Consider the following 21,585-nt stretch of genomic DNA (forward strand, 5'->3'; position numbering starts at 1 on the left):
TAAAATTATTTTCTGTTCAACAAAATAGAGCTTGAGAGCTATCTACTATTACATTTACCAGGTTCAAATTTGCTTTTGAAATAACTTCAGTGATTTTAAAGAAAAAAAAAATGCCAGAACATAACTCAAATATGAGAACTGACCATTACAATGCTATGAGCTACAGTTCTCAAGTGAAATAAATGGCATCTTCTAAAAAAACAGTAATTGAACATTTAAAAGAGTACTCAAAATAAGAAAAGGGGCTCACCGGTCTGAGTGAAACCAAATTGATGAAGAATCTGATGAGCGGCCAGCATGTCTGACTGCTTTAACTTAGACGGCTGTGAGGAGACTGGCATTGAAGTAAACGAGAGATTTTTGTTGACCTGTAATAGGAAAGGCAAATCAGAACCAAAGTGTAATTTCCTGGGTTACTGATGCAAAAACTGGATGAGAAATGTTTGCTTACAATGCAAACCAGGACACATGGTAGGTCAAAACAAGTGGTAACGATTTATATGCTTAGTTTTTAAAGTTTACAGAGTAGTTTTCATCAAGAAAGGAATACAGTGGTAATGAAAGCAGAACTATAAAGTAAATCTGCCTTACTAAAACAAATGTGCTTACCATGGAATTGACATTATTAATAACAGAGTGGTCTTTTATTTATTTATTTAAAAAAATTTTTTTAATGTTTACTTATTTTTGAGACAGACAGAGACAGAACGCAAGTGGGTCAGGGGCAGAGAGAGAGGGAGACACAGAATCTGAAGCAGGCTCCAGGCTCCAAGCTGTCAGCACAGAGCCCGACGCGGGGCTCGAACTCACAGACTGTGAGATCATGACCTGAGCCGAAGTCGGACGCTCAACTGACTGAGCCCCCCAGGCGCCCCAGTAACAGAGTGGTCTTAAAAGTTATACAAAGACATGCAAAAATTAAAAATGCCCTGCCCCCTTAATTTTCAATTAAGAAAGTTAGAATGTTTCACAGCCACACTACTTTAATATTCTGTGAAACAGCAGGTACCTCCTTTTCAGAGACTGTACAGAAAACACCTCTAATATTCACATTTTCATACATCACGGTGACACAGGTAACACAGCTGTAACCTAAGCTGCCAAGTGGAATAGTTTACACTGTCTGAATACAACGGTCTTCTGGAAATGAAACCTGTAACAAGTACATGATAATAATAGCTTATGCAGGAAAATAAAGAACAGGTCACCAAATGTGTTAAATGTGTATTAGTAAATTTATCTTGCAACTTATAATTAATTTCAGCAATGATCTAGTCTCTTGTTGGTTATTAATAAATCATTATACCTTTATTATTTTTTGAAATAACTTCATTTTCAGAAATCATGATAAAATGTGATCTAATTCTGAAAAATTTTAAAGTTTGAATTTCTAATTTATTGTAAAATATAATCTGTGAATTGCCCAACTGTTAAATGATAGTTTATGGCATATAAATACTAATATATGAAAATAGTTGCCTTCCCTTGCTCTTTTCAAAAAATAATCAGAGGACAACTACTGTACTAATATTTAAAAATTCCCTTTTGATGTTCTACATAACAGTAGATTGTGGTTCCTGCATGTCCTTTATCTGACTCATCATTCATATAATGTTTGTAAATGCTTCTCTTCTTTCAAATAGTGATAGTAAATGGTGTATCAAACTTTTCTTCTAAAGCAAAGGGCTTTTACATATTTGGTAAAAAATATATATTATACCATATAATAGTATAGCTCTAAAGTTTGTAAACTGTTATGATGTCATTTTATAAAAAACAAAAATATTTTTCAAAATAGGGTCAAATACCGCATCAGTGCTAAAAAAATTATCCAGCTTTAAAAATTCTATCAGGAGCCATGATTAAACGTTGAACAACATTAATGGTGACTATTTACATCAACACAATACCTAAAGTGTCAATGAAATCATCTCACATTTTTGAGTTTTATTTCCATCTTTAAGTGAAGATAATAAAAATAGTATGCATGCTTCATTGGGAATGTGCTGGAGGAACAATAAAGATGAATTGGTATTATAAAGTGCTATTTATGTATGCAAAACATAAAGCACTGGATAGCATATTAAATAAAAAATATATGAAATAGAGTATGTTGGCAAAGGGAAGCCATAAAGTGCTATACAAATATAAAGTGCTATAGAAATATTAGTTATTATTATTAACATCACTAGAAGTAAGAGTAATTAGGAATATGTAATTTAGTATAATGATACAGTAAATTTTTCATAGTGCTATGCTTTTAAATGGAAATATTATACACAATGATATATATTTATCACTTAACTATTTAATCCACTTCTCTTTTTAGAATCATTTTCAGTTTTACTTCTGTGTTCTTATAAAGTTTTTTCCTACATGTCAAACAATGCATTTTGAAATCTGGTCCGAAGGAACAAGTGTATGCTGGGGACACACACACACACACACACGCGCGTGCACGTGCACGCACGCAAACACACACACACACACATGCCATACCACAGGCTTTTTTAGTCTTCCTCTTCAAATATTTACTTGTGCTAAAACCAAAAAGAACACCGGGGAAGCTAGAATAGGATACTTCAATGTCTCTGCTCAAACAGAGACTTCACATATTCTTCCTAGGCATTTTAAAAATTCTGTTCTTTCTCAACACATTTCTTTAGGGACTATCTAATACCTATGAGGTGGTAAGTAGCAACATACAGCAGATTTCAAGACTTTGGATAGGTGTTATTATTATAGTGACTTGAAATTCGCACTCCAAGTATTTTCAAAGCTAGCCTATACATATTCACTACTTTACTCAAGGGGAGAAAAATAATAATAACCATTAACTAGAGTGAAGCAATATCTATTTTTGAAATATATGCTGTGGAAAAGAGTTGCTTAATAGTTTTACAACAACAGAAAGGTTGGCTAAGATAGTCTACCCTACACAAATCTACCCTCTTTTCACAACACACTTTTCTGCTTGCTTCATGCAAAAACCACAGTCTGCCAAAGTCAGTTTAATACCTCCAAATTGGGGAGAACTAAAAACATAAAAATTTAATGAGATTCTTAATAGTAAAAAGGAAAACATATCACCTGAACTTCGGCCAAGTTAATCACAAAAATGCTTTTGCTTACTCTTTCTGAACATAAGCAGCTTTGGGCAAAATATGCAAATACTAATTCTCTAGGAGGAGGTTAATTTTCATATTTAAAAAGTCATTACCCTGACCTCAAATTGAGTGCACAACACTGAACAAGATAACAATTAGTTTCTTGTTTAGTGATTAGCTAAACTATGAAACCTTTGGGAGATACATAACACTCATTTTCATATGTATTAACAGACCTCATCATTTTAGCTGATTTTAGATTATATGGTACATACACATGAAGTAGAATTGTTTTTAAAATTTCAAGTTGTGGAGATACTTCAAATTGCTTTTAAATTATAACTTGAAAGATGATAATATGGTCTATACATTTGTGTTTGCAAATGTGTCCCCTCCTTCCTCCAAAAGGCTATTTTTTTCCATTACACTGGAACAACAATGCAGATAATACTTTCATTTGAAGACAGTTCTGGTTGCAAAAAAAAAGCCCAATACCCAGGAAATGTTCTGTTGCAAACTGAATGTGTGTTATAAATATTAGAATCCCAGTATTAAAGAACAAGTGAAAGAGAAAACCTGAGCCACAATGAGACTCGAGGCAACTGAAGTCAGTCAGGTATCTTATATTCTCATATGATAAACTAAAGCAGCTTAAGTTCCTGTGATTTCTAGGTTAGTAAAACCTAACAAATGAGTAGCCTGTGGTTTCATAAAGAGAAATTCAAACATGAGCTCTAGGTCCCTAGGTATTTTCCATATAAGCTATCACAGTAAAGTGAGGGATCAGGAAGAAACACTGTTCGTGCAGAAGAGAAATTTCTACAGTAGGGTAAGGTGCCAGGAAGTCTCCCCCCAAATCAGTTCATCACTGCTACATGAACTAAAACCAGAATTCAAATTTGAATCAGTCATAACGAAGTTTTATTTTGCAGTATTTAATCAAGATTTTTTGAACTTCTGATATATATATATATATATATACACCAAGGACTGGTAGTTCAAAGATAACTGATATGATTCCTCCATGCAAAGCTTAAAAATTAAGATGTAGTGCTGGTTCAAACCATTTATCCAACATGTCTTAGTCAAAGTCAACTTATCTCAATGTCTTTGGTTTTCTTCAAACTTTACCTCCTTTCTCAGTGTATTTCCTTACTTCACAGAGAAAATTTGGTCTTCAAGTCTCTGAAACCCTCATTTTCAAACCTCTCAAAGAATACAGCTCTTACATCCACCTTCACCTCTTTTCGTCTAGTGCCCCTCTGTTGAACATTAATCCCTCCATCTGTTCCCTTGGGGATATCTTTTTTTTAAAGTTTATTTATTTTGGTAGAGAGTGAGAGAGTGCGTGCGTGGTAGCAGAGAGAGGGAGAGAGAATCGCAATCCACCCTAACAGCGTGGAGCCCAACACAGGGCTCGATCTTAAGAACCTCGAGATCATGACCTGAGCTGAAATCAAGAGTCCGACGCTTAACTGACTGAACCACCCTGGTGCCTCTCCCTTGGGGATACTTCAAGCTCTTCCAAATTCTACTTTCAAATTCTCCACTGGCTGTTTCCCTATAGGAAAAAAAGCATAGATCTTTCTACTTCAGTCTAGAAACAAATAGCAAAAAATGAAAAATTCTCACAATGATTCCATAATTTCCTTAAGCTTCACTGAAAGCCAAACTCCATGAAAAATAGCACATAACTGCTATCCATATAACTCAACCATTCAATCTCAACCAAGCACAATGAAGCTTTTCTCTACCAGAAGACTAAATCTGAAGTTAAAGCCACCCAAGACTTCAACTGGGCTGATTTAGCAGATTCACTTAAGCCTCTGAGATCTCTAACACTGCCAGTCACTCTCTGTTTCTGGAAAACTGTTTTCTGTGGGCTATCCTGCCACCACTGCTTATCAGGGTTGCCTGTTAGACGCACTGGGCCCTCTTCTTCCCTCACACCACAAGGTCACCCTAGGCAGTAATATTTGTTTTCATCACTTCATCTGCCTTCTATGCCGACGTTTCTGAAATCCAAAACTCTTCCAAACACGTTAAGTTCAAAGCTAAACTAACTCCCTCCATTATTTACTGTCTCAGGGAAAGCTACTGCTATCCACTTAGTTGCCTCAGCCACAAGGGTGGACATCATCCTACACGACCATCTCGCACTCCACAGAGTTGGTCACTGGGTCAATTAGATGCTTGGACATCTGACCCCACTCTTTGTCTCCAGTCAGGGCTCTGGTTCAGGCCTTTTTCTCTGCTTGCAAAGTACTGCAATAGTCTCCTGCTTTGTCTCCCTATCTCCTGTATCTCTAATTCTTCTTCTATACTACTAACAAGATAATCTTTCTGAAATGCTAATTTTACTGACTAACATTTCTGGTTAAAACCTATCATCAGTTGTTCCACTAGATAATGTCTATAATTCTCATCCTGGCATACAAAGCTTTCTATTCTAATAATTACCTAGTTCCTCAACCTTATCACTCCTTTTCCTACGTTGGCTAAGACAAACTGTGTATAACTCTGCAGACATGCCAAGTTGTTTCATGTCCCTGTCACTTAGCTCATACCGTTCCATTTCCAGGAATGGGCTTTCCTTTTGCCTCCATTTTCCTGATGGATGTCAACTCCTTTTTCAAGCTTTAGCTTGAGTATTATATCATGTGTGAAAAGCCTTTCAGATTCTCCCAGGAGAACTTACCTCTCCCTCCCTTGTCTCCCCACCATGTCTCGTATCTTATTATCATACTGTATTATCACAGCACTGGTAACACTTTGGTGTGCTTAATTATTTGGTTAATTACTATCCAACTGACTGTAATCTTCCTGAGGGTAAGAACCAGTTTTTGTTCATCTTTCTTTAATAAATAACTCCTATAAAACTAATAAGAATTGCAGAGAAGTCAAATGAAGTAATATAAATCTGAACGCAGTGCATGTTTAAAAACCTACCCAAAGCTAAGGCGGTAACTGTGTTCAAGACTTCTCAAATGTAACCTTTTAATGATAAAAATTGGTAGAATGAAAGCCTTAAAAGTAAAAAATACATTAAATTTCATGGTTTAATACTCAATTTAAATCTAGAAATAGGTATGTGAAGTAACAGAAAAAAAAATATTGGTTTCTGGCTGCAGTTCCTGGCTCAGAGCTCCTGTAATTTCCTAAGTGATAAAAGTACTAGGAGGATCTTTTGTTCTAATACTTGGTCTTTGACTCTGGTTCCAGACACTGAGCTCCTATATACCTTGGAATTTCCTGGGAGACAGAAATGTCTTTTGTTCTAATGAAGTCACTTTTGGTGTTCTCTGGGATGAGGGCTGGTCTCCAGAAAGATCAAGCCATGATTAGAAGCTTGGAATTTTTAGCCCATCCCCCCCCTCCTCCATTTTCCAGGGAGGGGAGAGGGGCTAGAAATGGAATTGTAACTGATCATGCCTACCTGAAGAAACCTCCATAAAAATGCCAAGAGTATGGGGTTCAGACAGCTTCCAGGCTGGTGATCACATAGACGTGCTGGGAGTGCTGCGCCTGAGAGATCACGGAAGCTCCGGGCCCTCCCCACACACCTTGCCCTCTGCATCTCTTCCATCTGGATGTTCACCTGTATCCTTCATCCTTTTATAATAAACTGGCAAACAGTAACGAGTAAATTGTTTTTCTGAGTTCTTAGCTGCTCCAGGGAATTAACTGAACCTGAGGAAATTGGCCCGGGACCCTCCAATTTACAGCTGATTGGTCAGAAACACAGGTAACAATGTGGACCCACACTGGCACCTGAAATGTCAGAGGTGTGGTGGCACGTGAAGTCTTGTGGGACTGAGTCCTTAAACCTGTGGAATCTGCTGATCTGCCGCTATCCTCAGGTGGACAATGTCACAACTGAGTTATAGTGTAGGACATCCTGTATCGCAGAGAACTGCTTGGTGGGGGAAAAAAACCACAGCCCATCTGGTACCAGAAGTGTTGTGAAGGTTGGTGGTAGAGCGAGAGTAAAGGAGACACATGGGAGGAAAACTGGCTTTTCGTAAAACAAGGGGTTTTTTCTTGTTTTCTAAAACTTTCAGGAATAAAATTACATAATTTCTTTTAGTGGCCTATTTTGGCCTGTACCACTCCTACAGTCAGGCCAGTCTCCCAAATACTGTCAAAATAACAACACTTAATTTGCTTTTCTCAAGTTTTGGAATGCCATGAAGGAATAATTTTAAGCATTAAAAACAAACCATTGAGAAAGAAACTCTCCAAATAAGGGTAAACAACTATTCTATTAAAATCTCAACTGGGGCGCCTGGGTGGCGGCGCAGTCGGTTAAGCGTCCGACTTCAGCCAGGTCACGATCTCGCGGTGCGTGAGTTAGAGCCCCGCGTCGGGCTCTGGGCTGATGGCTCAGAGCCTGGAGCCTGTTTCTGATTCTGTGTCTCCCTCTCTCTCTGCCCCTCCCCCGTTCATGCTCTGTCTCTCTCTGTCCCAAAAATAAATAAATGTTGAAAAAAAAAATTAAAATCTCAACTTAATTTTTATCTCTTCATGATGAAAATATCCAAACTTTTTTTTAGGAGATTTATAAAAATCATCATCTCTGGATTCTCCATTTTTTAAACCTTTTTATTTTTTAGTGAATACTATGTTCTAAGATATATTAGATTATAATTTAATTATGACCTTACCTTTACAGCATTATTCTAAACATAATTCAGTGAACTTCAGCTTGGCTGCATTTATATTCATCTAGGACAGGTGATATTACTAATTTAAAAAACAAACAAATAACTTTGAGAAGCTCACAAAGGAGTGTGGAGATTCAGAAATGTAACATTAGAGGTGGAGGCAGTACTATGTGAAGCTGAAAAAGAAGGAAAGAAGGGAGGGAGGGAGAACAAGGAGGAGGGGGAAGAAGGAAGGAAGGAAGGAAGGAAGGAAGGAAGGAAGGAAGGAAGGGGAGAAGGCAGAAAGAGAGTTGTTTCTCTCTGAGGGAATTCATAATTTCATTCTGGAAAAGACAGCCAAAATTAATTATAATTTAAGGAAGAATAGGCCCATTTCTAACACATGCCAGGTATGATATAATTATGTCCGGAAACAGGAGAAAACAGATTTAGTTCCATTTGTGAGGAATAACACAGAGCTGAATGGACACAGATTCCAGGCAATACCATTTCTTTTTTTTTTTTTTTTTTCCAACGTTTATTTATTTTTGGGACAGAGAGAGACAGAGCATGAACGGGGGAGGGGCAGAGAGAGAGGGAGACACAGAATCGGAAACAGGCTCCAGGCTCTGAGCCATCAGCCCAGAGCCCGACGCGGGGCTCGAACTCACGGACAGTGAGATCGTGACCTGGCTGAAGTCGGACGCTTAACTGACTGCGCCACCCAGGCGCCCCCAGGCAATACCATTTCTGATGTGCTTCAATCCAACTCTAAGCCAAGGAAAAGAGCAAGGAAATCCGTAAATTGTAAACTCATACACTGATATTTTAGGGCTATCACAATTCAGAGCAATGCAAGACTTCTAATACCATTTGCTATCTTGGAGCAATCAGATGAACACTCTTACAACCTCCCATCATCAAATTTGTATCCAAGCATCTACCCAGTTTCCACCTACTGGCCTATCAGACGGGATGAAAAATCCCTTCTCTTAAGGCCAGCTCCTCCACTAGTATTCAGGATTACATCCCCTCTCACTTTTTCAAGGACTTGAGGGCAGCAATGACCACCTCTGTGGTACAGTGCCCACTTCTCCATCACTGCTGAATTATTCCAATCAGCAAATAAATATGCTTTGATGTCCACTGACGACTCCTCCTCAGCTCCTGTTTCTCTGCTTCCCGGTCAAAATTTATGGACTTCTATTCTGTCCTCAACTCGCTTCAATTGTGCGTTTGTCTCTGCCACTTACTGAAACAGTTTCCATCAAGGTAACCAAAGGACACCATCCAGCCAAATACAATCCTCAATGTTCTATCCTCATTTTGCTCCTTCTCTCAGTCACACGTGATAGTTTAGCACCTCTCTTCCTTGGAATACTCTCCTCTAGGCTTCTCTGACATACGCTTCTCCTGGACCCGTGCCTCAGATCTTTAGCTACCTCTCTCCAGGAGATCTTATCCAATCTCACAGCTTAAATAAACGTAACTTTAGCCCTAACTTCTTCCCTGAACTCAAGACTCAGAAGTCCAAACACCTACCACACAACTACGTCCACATCCAAAACTCTGCTCCTAAAATCTGCTCCCTCCACGCCAGCATTCCTCACCTCATTCAAAGCTCTACTAGCATCCGTACAATTGCCGCAAGCAGCAACACAGAAGCCATCTTTCCTCTTTCCTTCACTTACACCACATCCAATCCATCGCTGAGCTGTGTTGAATCTGCTTCCAAAATATATTGCAAATCTGTCCACTGCCTGCAAATTCATTATTGCCACTGTGAAATTAATTAAACAGGAGGCGATGAGTCTCAGGCAGCTCTAATGCCATGGCGCCTGGCCTTACAGGCTATGGAAGCAAAGCCCAATCTAAGCCTGTAAATACCTCCAGGTTACAAAGTTGAAACCTAAGGACAACCAATCACAAATGGCCAACTAGGCTTTAAACTATCATCAATCTCTAATTTCCTTGCTTTGCTTCAGCCTTTTCTCTATAAAAAGTCTTTCCTCAGTTCCTGCCAGTGGAGCACTTCTAACCATGTCCAGTTTGACGCTGTGCCGTTCAAATCAATTTTTGCTCAAATAAACTCTAAAAAATTTTTAATAGGTGTCAGTTTATCTTTTATTTATTTTTTTTTCAACGTTTATTTATTTTTTGGGACAGAGAGAGACAGAGCATGAACGGGGGAGGGGCAGAGAGCGAGGGAGACACAGAATCGGAAACAGGCTCCAGGCTCTGAGTCATCAGCCCAGAGCCTGACGCGGGGCTCGAACTCACGGACCGCGAGATCGTGACCTGGCTGAAGTCAGACGCTTAACCGACTGCGCCACCCAGGCGCCCCGGTGTCAGTTTATCTTTTAACACCATCCTTAGTCCAGGCTACCATCTCCTCATGGACAACCATGAAAGTCAGCTAACTGATCTGCTTGAAGACTTACTCCCTTTAAAATCTATTCTCACATTCTCCCCAGCTTAATACCTCCATCACAGCTTCTCTGATTAAAACAACACCTAACTCCTTACTGAAGGTTTAGCAGAATATGTCACCCTCAAATATGCCTCTTTGGCATAAGGATTATTTTCAGAAACTGCAGACACTGGAAAAGCTCTGAAAACAGGTAGAGAAGCTACCCTTCAATGAGGGAAATGTACTTAAAAATTTTTTTTTAATGTTTCTTTATTTTTGAGAGAGAGAGAGAGAGACAGAGAGACAGAGAGAGAGAGACAGAGCATGAGTGGGGGAGGAGTAGAGAGAGAGGGAGTCACAGAATCCAAAGCAGGGTCCAGGTTCTGAGCTGTCAGCACGGAGCCCAATGCGGGACTCAAACCCACACACCGTGAGATCATGACCTGAGCCAAAGTCAGATGCTTAACCGAATGAGCCATCCAGGCGCCCCAGGAAATGTACTTTAAAAAGGAGGCCTTTACTAGGAAGAGAGCTATGCCCAGAGAGACCTTTTTCACTGGAGGGACTTAACTACGTGGCAGGGCAGGCTTTGTTCGCCTAACAGTTCCTCCTCTCACTTTCCTGGGAATGGCTGCCTTCCCACTTTGGAGCCCTCTATCCCTATCGCTCCCTTTCCTACACTAAGGATGGTTTATAAAAGCCTCAACTGCCTGCAGCTTTGTAGTCTCATATCTTTGTGGGGCTCCCATATGTGCATAATTAGATTTTTTTCTTTTATTAATCTTTCTTATGTCAACTTAACCATCAGACCTAGAAGGACAGAACCTAGGAGAGAAGGGAAATTATTCCTCCCCTGCATTACCATGCTTACAGGCATTTTAAAAGGCATGCATGGACTCCTGATCACCTCTCCAACCTCATCACGAAACACCGTTTCTCCTTACTTGCTCATGATTACTACTTACACACAGTGCTCTTCTTTCTGCCAGTTATATTTCCAGATGAGGATTTTCCAGGACAGGACTAGCTCCCTGTCAAATGTTTCTCTCAGAGAGGCCTTTTGTGAACACACTTTGAGGGCAGCTGTCCCGCACTCCCCCGGCATTCTCTGTCTCGGGATCTACTTTTATTGTTACGTCACTTATTGTCTGAAATTACCTTGTTTCCTTTTTTTACCATTTATCTTCCTATGACAAAATGTGCCTATTCACTGTTCTAACCCAAGCGCGCGCGCGCACACACACACACACACACACACACACACACACACACAATACTTACTAAAGCATGTTAATGGAAAAAAGGAATGAATCTTCAACAACATAAAAATTCGGCTGGGATTTAAGGAAGAAAAAAACTTAGATACCTGGCAAAATTTACTACCCTGATTGCAACAAATGAGAAACTGCAGAAATATACTTTGCTTTTAAGACTAAGGACTTTTGACAATGGCGCCCAAACCACTCACTGGGGCACGAACAGCCTTTTCAACAACTGGTGCAGAGACAACCAGGTGGCCACATGCAATGGGATAAAGTTATAGCTCCACATAGCATTATACACATAAAAAAAGAGAAGATCATCACAGACCAAGTGTTAGAGTTAAAAATATTAAAATCTTAAAAAGAGGTACATCTTTGATGTGTCGGGTTAGGCAATGGTTTATTAGATATGATACCAAAAGCAAAGTGACAAAAGAAAAAATAGATAAACTGAACTTCACAAGAATTAAGACCTTTTTGCTTTCAAGGCCATCATCAAGAAAGTGGAAAGACAACTCACAAAGTGGGATGAAACATTTGCAAATCATCTATCTGATAAGAGACTTGTATCCAGCACTCTTAAAAAGTGCACATTAAAAAGACAATTTTTTTTAAATGGGCAAAGGATTTGACCAGACACTTCTCTAAGCAAGATATACAAATGGCACATCAAACATGCTCAATGTCGTTAGTCATTAGGGAAATGCAAATCAAAAGCCACAACGAGATACCACTTTTCACCAACTAGGAGAGCTATCCTAAGAAAGACAGAAAATAACAAGTGTTGGTAAGAATGAGGAGAAACTGGAACCCTTACACATTCCTGGTGGGAATATAAAATGGCACAGCCACTTTGGAAAAGTGCTAAATATAAAATTTCCTCAAAATGTTAAATATAGAATTACCACACAGGATTCTAAAATGGTTGCAGCCACTTTGGGTAAGTTTAGTAGTTGTGCAAAATGTTAAATGCAGAGTTATCACATCACCCAACAATTCCACTCCTATATGTCTCAAGAAATGAAAACATACACCTAAACAAAAACTGGTACACACATGATTGGAGTAGCATTATTCATAATAGCCCCCAAATGGAAACAATCCAAAAGTCTATAAACTGATGAATGGGTAAACAAAATGTAATATATCTGTACAACAGAATCTTATTTGGCAATAAAAAGTAGTATGGATAACATGCTACAAATGGAGGAACTGTGAAAACATTATTCTAAGTGAAAGAAGCCAGTTATAAATGACCACATATTCTTTGATTCAATTGATATAAAATGTTCAGAACAGGCAAACCTATAGAGACAGAAGGTATATTAGTGGTTGCCAGGAGTTTGGGTGTGTGTGTGTGTGCATGTGCATATACCTATAGAAATAATGACTGCTAAGAGAAACACGATTTCTTTTTGGAGGCAATAAAAAAGTTTGAAAATCAGGTAATAGTGATGCTTGCACAGCCTGTGAGTAAGGTAAAACCCAGTAACTGTATACTTCAAAAGGGCAAATTATGATGGTATGTGAATTACCTCTCAATAAAACTTACCAAAAAAGAGTAACTAGAGACAATAGTAAGGTTAATCTTTCCAAATACTTAATTTCCAAATATATCATCTATTTTCAATGAGCATTTATTTTACTTCTGTGAAATACTTGGGGTACAAAGATGAATATAACGATCCTTCATCTGCAGAGAGGTTCCAGATTAGCAGATGACAGTTTCCTCAACCTTTGGCAAATATGTACAGATCACCTGACTTTTGGACATTCAGAGAGCTTTACAAAAGAAGCGTACATTAAAAAAAAAAAGGGAGGGGGGGCGCCTGGGTGGCTCAGTCGGTTAAGTGTCCTACTTCGGCTCAGGTCATGATCTCACAGTCTGTGAGTTCGAGCCCCGCGTCGGGCTCTGTGCTGACAGCAGGCCTGGAGCCTGCTTCAGATTCTGTGTCTCCCTCTCTCTCTGACCCTCCCCCGTTCATGCTCTGTCTCTCTCTGTTTCAAAAATAAATAAAATATTAAAAAAAATTTTTTTAAACAAAAGAAGCGTATATATATTTATTTGTTAAAGAGAAAAAGCTCTGAATTGCTAGCCAGAAAATTATTTTTTGACTTTGGTTTTACATACTATGTATACTTAAGAAGAGGTAGTAATCTTGGAGCTACAATCACTATAGTAATCACCGCTATCAGGAGCAAGTTTCCTGAATATCTGCAGCCCAAGTCAGAATATAGCTTGTTCTCTTCTTCCCTTCATCTTCCTTCCCCTTGTCTATATTCCATATCCTGTTGACTTGCGATAATTAGGTAAAAAAGTGATGGGTCCTCACTGATACTGGACACTTCAGTGATGGGGTAAGTATAGTGTTTTCTCACATGTTTCCTCTATAAGATGCCTCATGTGAAAAGCAGCAATAGCCTAGGACCTACTTCTGTATTCCAAGTGCCTGCCACATGGTAGTATATGTTTACCAAATAAAAAAAATACTTCCACTGCACTGATATGACACAAAGCAGTCTTTGAACATACCAACACCATGCTAATTCCCTTCTGAATGTCTCACCCTTTTACTGTGATAGATATAATTACATTTGATAAATCAATGAATGTCTAATTATTCAACTGAATTTGGGGAGTGGACAGAGGAGAGGGAAAGACAAACATATGGTGCCATTCCAAATCTTTTAAATTAAAGTTTATTTTCTTGACGATGGAGTTAGAGATTGCATATAAAATAGCTTTGCTTGTAAAAAGAAGAAAGCTGCTGTGTTGGAAGCATCTTAGATACAGTTTGGTTGAAACTGTTTAATAATCAAAAGGTATGCTACTATTTTTCCACTAACTTTGGGGTCTTGAGCAAATCACTTAACTTCAATAAGCCTCAGCTTCCTCCTTTCTAAAATTGGAGTAACAATAATATCTAATTTGCCTGTCAGGATTGCTATGCAGCTAAATGGAAAAAGAAGTGTGAGACACTGGTATAAGTAAATGATCAAGAGCATTATAAGCACACAGTGTATCACTGTTATTTACACGCAGCTTGCATGCATTTCACGGCTTATACAGTTTACTCAGCATACATCCACTGGAACTGTACCGGTGTCTCTTACCTATTAAGTATCGTATAATATTTTTCTCAGAGGATCAAATGACCTTGCTGGCCTTTTACTGAAAGTACATTCCAATTACTTAATATTCTTAAATCTTCGAAAATATGAAGGTATTTGTTAAAGTCTCAGATTCCCGTATATAATTCTTTGATAGATTTGAGCTCAAATAAGGAAAATACACATCTGACTAGCTTTTGTAAAAGTTCTAGTAAAAACTCCGAATGGTACATTTCAATTCTCTGGTACATCACAATGAAAGCTCTGGTCTTAAAGTTATCTTCCTCCTGATAAAAACTGCTTACCTTTGCAGTACAGGCTCGTATCACCTCCTAAAAGAAATACAACACAACAAGTAAGGAAATATTCATAATTTTATCTTAATAAAATTATCAACTCTTTTCAACACATTCTGATATTAATCCTTTAATAACCAAAATCAACATTTGGGAGAGCCTCTTTGTCTATCACCCTGTAGCTGTCACTCTGCATTGTTTCCAATGAGCTGGAAAGAGTGTGAAATAAAAAAAAGAGACTCAGTGCGTTCTTGGTAAATCCAACCTGCTGAAACAAAAGGCATGGTGAGCCCACGCACATCTGCCTCAAGAAAACCGTGTGGCCTCAATAAACTTCATAAACAAACCTAGTAATAATAAACTTGTAAATGCCAAAATTCTACACCAGAGCACTAACATGTCTCAAAGACGCACCCATAATTAATTATTGTATATAATTATCTCTACAAATAACAATGCCCATAAGTATAATAACCATATTAATAATTTACTTCTGAGGAAATCTAGTAACAAACACTACTAAATGGCAAAGTATGTTATCAGTATTGAAGGAGCTACAGAAAGGAACCACCTACAATTCATGGGACAAGGGAAGAAAAAGATCAGTTCTGACAAAGAAACTAGTAAAAGTCAACATTATAATAAATGATTTGAAAATGTGCTGCTATGGAGACACAAAAAATATCCAAGTCCAATTAAGGTCAGCCAGCATGTATCATCAGACTACAAGAGAAACAGAGAAAAATGCTAACGATGAATGTGGAGTTTAGGACAAAAGAGAACTAAAAGAGGAGTATCAATTTTTTATCCAGAAATTTCTAAGGGACAGAGACTATGTCTGAAGGGTATCAGTAATTCGATCACTAAAAGGAGAAAATGACACTGCCGGAGCATGAGATTCTGTCTGGACTGAACCTCAGTTCCAGCACTTGCCAACTGTGCGACACCGGTGATATTGCTTGAGCTCTGTAAGCCTCACCTTCACTTTCCGTAAAATGGGGATAATACTAGCACTCACACTATAGGATGGTTTTGAGGATTAAATACAATGAACAAGTAAAGCACTCAGCACAGGAATTCATGATGTTAGGCATCATTCATAACTAAATAGATGTTAGTTATCATCAATCATTATTAGGTGAAATCTCCCAAAAGGTAGAGAAAACTAACCTTTTTGCAAAGCTGGCATAAAACATTTTTAAATCTATCTAATCCCTACTCCTATGACTCTGCTTATAATCAACTCTGTCATCATTAGCCTGGGCTTCAGATTAATTTTTAAAAGTGAGAGTGGTCTTGAGTGTTCAGGCAGCTAGAAAGGTATACCTTTCCCTATAAGTAAGTTTTTTAACTTCATAAATCAACTTTTTGTAAGTCTGATTACTCCCAGTAGGTACCCCAGGTTCTGAGCAAGTTTGGACGCACTGATAAGATCAAAATTTAAAAACAGAGTGACTTTTGGCAATGCTCTTAGCATACTGTCTACCTAAGAGATCTATCTGGGCTGCAGTATGCCTTTCAGGTATTGCTGTAGCTGCAAATACAGTCAACTCTGTTAAAGGAAAGAGGAAAGAGCTAAATGACTAAATGGTAAGGCTATGGAGAACAGAGAATTATCTATTTTTGTTTCCTTTATTCATTAATGAGTAAACACCTGCTGAACTGGATTGGTTATGCAATTCACACACACACACACACACACACACACACACATCATACCCTAAGCTTGCACTATATTTTATTTAAAAAATTCCTACTGTGGTTACAAAAAAAGAAGTATCTCTAGTAATATAGTCCTCATAATATAGAAGTAATCAAGTCTTCCCTATTACACTTTTCTATAGAAGACCACTGTTAGAGTCTTCAATGGACTAAAAACCTAACAACAAAAAATTGGGCCCTACCAAAATAAATTACAAGAAACAAGAAAAAGGATTTGTGACAAAAGGTAACAATCCAGTCAATGCTTGCAAAACATAAAAACAGAGCTGCCAAGGGAATAAAGAGGACATTTTGTTTTAATTCCCATACATACTATCTACATTCCAAAAGAAAATATATTGCAGATGACATTTGAAAGAATTCGGTGCATTCTCTCAACATGGGAAAAATAGGGCTTTTCAAAAACCACAGCCATTATACACAAAGTTTTCATTTCTAAAGGTAGCCTTGGTCTACCTCAATCCCAATGCAAACAGATACTCTAATTTAAAAGAAATAAATAAGAGAAAGAAATTTTTCTCTTATAATAAATTATCAATCTACTTCCCCCTTGCTTTTGATTTCATATCTTAAAAAATATTTTTCTGATTTTTCCTTTACATCTACTTTCTTTTGTTCTTATGTCCTTTCATTTATCTGAAGATGACAGCTATATAAGATGACAAAAGAAAAGCTACAAGGCTAAGGTAATTCCAGCACGTTAAGTTTTATAGTGTAAAGATCAACAGATTGTAGGAAACTTGTTTTTTTATTGATCAGTGAGTTAGTTGCTCTTATATCTGTGAAGACATTTTGCCATGTAAGATTTTACACAAGGGACACTTTTTTCCCTAGTGAAGAAACATTTTTCTCTAGTTTTTAAAACTCCATTTATCTATTTATACTTCCTTTTAAAATCTGGAACATCATACATTATTCAATTAAAATGGTAAAATACACAGAATTACAACTTTGAAATAAATTTATTAATTTATAGTACATATTCTAAAATTTATACTGATAAAAATAAAAATATTTCCCTTATATTCCAACGAAACCTGCATTCTGGTATACCTGAAACTCCAATTTTCTAAAGAAAGAAAAGTAGAGAGGAAGTAAGTATAGTCATAACTAAAGGTGTGTCAATATAGTTCCTCATATGTTTGGGTTAAAACTGGTGAAGATTCCTATCAATGGAGGAGAGAAAGGGATTATATTTATTAAGTGCCAGGCACTGTGCCAAAAGGTGACAACACGACAAGGAACAAGTCTGCACAGTCCCTGTCTTCAAGGAGCTCAAGGCTAATTCTAACTAAAGGAACTATTATGTTCAATGAGCATTAAGCATTTTTAAGGATATCTAAGCTTCCCAATACATTTTATTAGTTATCTTTGAGAAAGTTAATGTAATAATTTATAATGAACAGAATAAAAAAGCACTCTATTTTTAATTAGGCATCCTCCTCCTCATTTTCATGACCTATTTTCCAGTTTTATGGCCATTCCTGACTTTGACAGCACTTTTCTTGTAGTGAGATAACAGTCCTTTTAAATATGCTTCAGGAACATCTGTATCTATTCTTTTTGGAAGTTCCTGCTTATTTATTTTATCCATTTCTTTGTTCAAGTCTTTTTTCTTTATTATTTAAACTTTGGCATATTAAGGAGGTTGTACCTTTAATATATTTTACATGAATAATTTCCCAGGTTGGTGCCTTTTGTGTTTGTGTGTATTGTACATATGCACACACATACGCACTTCCATTTTTAAATAGCAAAAGAGATCTTGGGCTGGTCTTTACAGAAATATCAAGTCGGGAAAGCATGATAGTTTATCTATCCCATATCAGTCTGTTTACTGCAGTGGGTGATGTTAGAACAAATACCAGAAGGCAACCAAAAAAGCATTAGAAAACCTATTTTTAAGTAACCTACTTACTTTTTTGAATTAATACTTATTGGCATGGCAATGTAAAATAGAATCAAAATGGTTTTAAAATTTCCAACTTCTCAACTGCATAAAATCATCAGACATACTGTGACAGAATCGAGTCTCTGTTTCACTTGCTGCATCTTCATTGAAGAATTGTCAGCGTGGACGTAGTCATCTATCTGAAAAGAGCCTTGATGAGGCAGTTTAGGACAGGTGCATAAAGCATCTTGACTTTGGTGTATTCCAGGTAACGGAAATGTCCCATTGTAGCGTTTGAACATTTCACCCTCTTGCTGGGCAACTGAAAAAATACATCCATAATTAAAGTCATCATAGCAAAAGCACAATGAAATAATTAAGCCATGAGACTGTAGCATTAAACCAACGATCAGAAACTACATAAGACATTTTAAAAACTGGGTGATAATAAGACAACATGACTGGCAAAATGTGAAATTGTGGAATTATTCAATAATATAAAAGCATGAAAAAGGAAAAATAATAATTTCACAGATGATTTATGTCAGGCAGTATTATAAATCAGCCGTGAAGGCCATGTCATCTCTTGGTGTGGTAAAAAACATGTTGGAATGGGAACCTAACTTTAAATTTTTTTTTTATGTTTTATTTATTTTTGAGACAGAGAGAGACAGAGAGAGACAGAGCGTGAGCAGGGGAGGGGCAGAGAGAGAGCGAGACACAGAATCCAAAGCAGGCTCCAGGTTCTGAGCTGTCAGCACAGAGCCCAACGCGGGGCTCAAACTCACAAATCGCGAGATCATGACCTGAGCCGAAGTCGGACACCTAACCAACTGAGCCACCCAGGCACCCCGGAACCTAACTTTAAATATATGTATACAGAAAACGTAATATAAAAAATCAAAGGCATTAGGGAGCCTGGGTGGCTCAGTCGGTGGAGTGGCCAACTTCAGGTCATGATCTCGCGGTCCGTGAGTTTGAGCTCCACATCAGGCTCTGTGCTGACAGCTCGGAGCCTGGAGCCTGCTTCAGATTCTGTTTCTCCCTCTCTCTCTGCCCCTCTCCCACTCATATTGTCTCTCTTGCTCTCAAAAATAAACATAAAAAAATATTTTAAAAAATCAAAGGCATAATAGAATAGAATTAAAGGAAAGGGAAGAACAATAAAAATAATTATTTGCAAACCCATCTCCCTAAAACAACTCTTTTCATATTTCTATACCCCTCTTAATCTTTATACATATGGACACTTTACACAAGATACCATAATGTGAATAAAATTTAATTTTTTTCAATTTAATTACAAACATTTTTCGTATTTTTATAACTATGTAGTTACCACTTTTAAATGCTTTACAACATCTCATCCAATGAAGCACTATTATTTATTTATGCATTCTCCTATTACTAAATATTTACAATGTTTTGTTTTCCCTCATTACAGACCATGTATGAACAAGTACTTTTCATAGTTCAAATTATTTCTTGAAATAATTCTTTCTTTCGATTTAACTCCCCAGACTGGAATAGATGGCCAAAAGAGTGAATGTTTTTGATGATGACGACGACAAGGACAACAGCATGAATACTGTACTTTATGGTGTTTAGAATGCGTTTATATACACTATCTCATTTGATCATTTAAAATAAAGGAATCTAAAAATTTGTAAGTACCTGTTTGTATATACAAAGGAGAAAAGTATACAGTAATCACTTAAAAAGTATTTCCTTAATTATATAATTTTTAATAGAAGGACTTTCTAAACATAACATGAGAAGAAAGTGATACAATCAAGATTCATAACAGGGAATCAATCAATAGACCAGCCTCCAGGGTTTCTGTGGACTATTGAAGTTACATATAGAAATATGAATGTGTAAATGTTTATGGAAATCAGATCCATAACTTTTATCAGATTATTTGTCAAAGGACTGCATGAGTCAGAAAATGTTAAGAATTGTCAACATAAAAGATGGACAGATTTTTCTATGTGAACATTTAAAGAGTCTCTATTAAAATTAAAAAAATAAGGCTATCATAACAAAAATAAAAAAGCATAGGAAAGGTAAGAGAATTCCATCTCTGGCCAAAATAAGAGTAAAAGGGACCGGATTTTCCCTCCTGCTTGGAACTACCAAAAAGTAGATAGAATGTATAAAAGGAAGAAATGAAATTGTCTTTATAAACAGAATCGTCTATCCAGAGCTAAGATGATGGTAAGGCAAGTGAAGCAGCACAAAGTTAATTTATGGAGGTTCTCACTCTCAGGTCCTGGCCCCACATTTGTGTAAAAAATCTGACTGGAATCTAAAAACATAAGTCATTAGAACTAACAATCAACTTTAGACAAGATCAGCATTATTTCTATAGAAAAGTAACAAAGAGTCAGAAATTTAAATTTAAAAAATATATATCATTTAGAATGATATAAAAAACATGACATATTTTGGGAAGCATCTGATGAAAGATGGGAAAGACATGTACACTGAAAACTACAAAACAGTGCCGAGATAAAACTGAAGAAGAACCTAAATAAAGAGATAGATTATGTTCATGGTTTGAATAATCAATACTGTCAAAATGCCAATTCTCCCCAAATGATCTGTGCATTCAACGTAATCTCACTCAAAATCCAGCAGGTCCCTTTTGGGGAAATTGTCAAATTCTAAACTTCACATGGAAATACAAAGGACCTAGAAGAGTCAAAACAAGCTGAAAAAAAAGGGGGGAGTTATACAACTTGACTTCAAGTCTTATTATAAAGTGTAGTAATCAAGACACTTTGTTTTTTGGCACAAAGATAAACAAATAGATAAGAGAACAGAATAGAGCTCAGCATGTACGGACATGGTGTAAAGCCGGTTCTTTTGAATAAATAGTGCTAGAACAAATGGATATTCACATGTGAGCAAATGAACTTTGATACATACTTCACACCATGTACAGAAAATAACTCAAAATGAATCTAAAACCTAAAACCGTAAGACTTCTCTAGAGAACACACAGGAGGATACTTTTGTGAGCTTGGATTAGGCAAAGATTCTTAGATACAAAACCGAAACTCCATATAAAACAAAAATTGGTAATTTAGAATGTCATCAAAATTGCAAACACTTGTTCTTCAACACTGTTAAGAAGAGAA

At 37.1% G+C, this 21,585-nt stretch overlaps 1 protein-coding gene across 9 annotated transcripts in view; it reads right to left on the reverse strand.

Annotated features, from left to right (window-relative positions):
• The window catches only part of AHI1 (Abelson helper integration site 1), a 210,805-nt gene that overhangs the window by 113,054 nt on the left and 76,166 nt on the right, over window positions 1–21,585 (reverse strand). For 8 of the 9 annotated variants that reach the window (XR_006299149.1, XR_006299147.1, XR_006299148.1 and 5 more), the window contains 3 exons: window positions 18,568–18,764; window positions 14,839–14,865; window positions 251–368 (listed from right to left, as the gene is read on the reverse strand). Coding sequence is in view for 6 of the 9 variants with exons in the window: in XM_043593066.1 (XP_043449001.1) it covers window positions 251–368; window positions 14,839–14,865; window positions 18,568–18,764 (342 nt within the window). In the remaining 3 variants the exon portion in view is untranslated. The remainder of the gene's footprint in view (window positions 1–250; window positions 369–14,838; window positions 14,866–18,567; window positions 18,765–21,585) is intronic. The other variant, XM_043593068.1, reaches the window with a different exon arrangement.

The sequence above is a fragment of the Prionailurus bengalensis genome, chromosome B2, assembly GCF_016509475.1.
Source record: "Prionailurus bengalensis isolate Pbe53 chromosome B2, Fcat_Pben_1.1_paternal_pri, whole genome shotgun sequence".
Classification (NCBI taxonomy): Eukaryota; Metazoa; Chordata; class Mammalia; order Carnivora; family Felidae; genus Prionailurus; species Prionailurus bengalensis.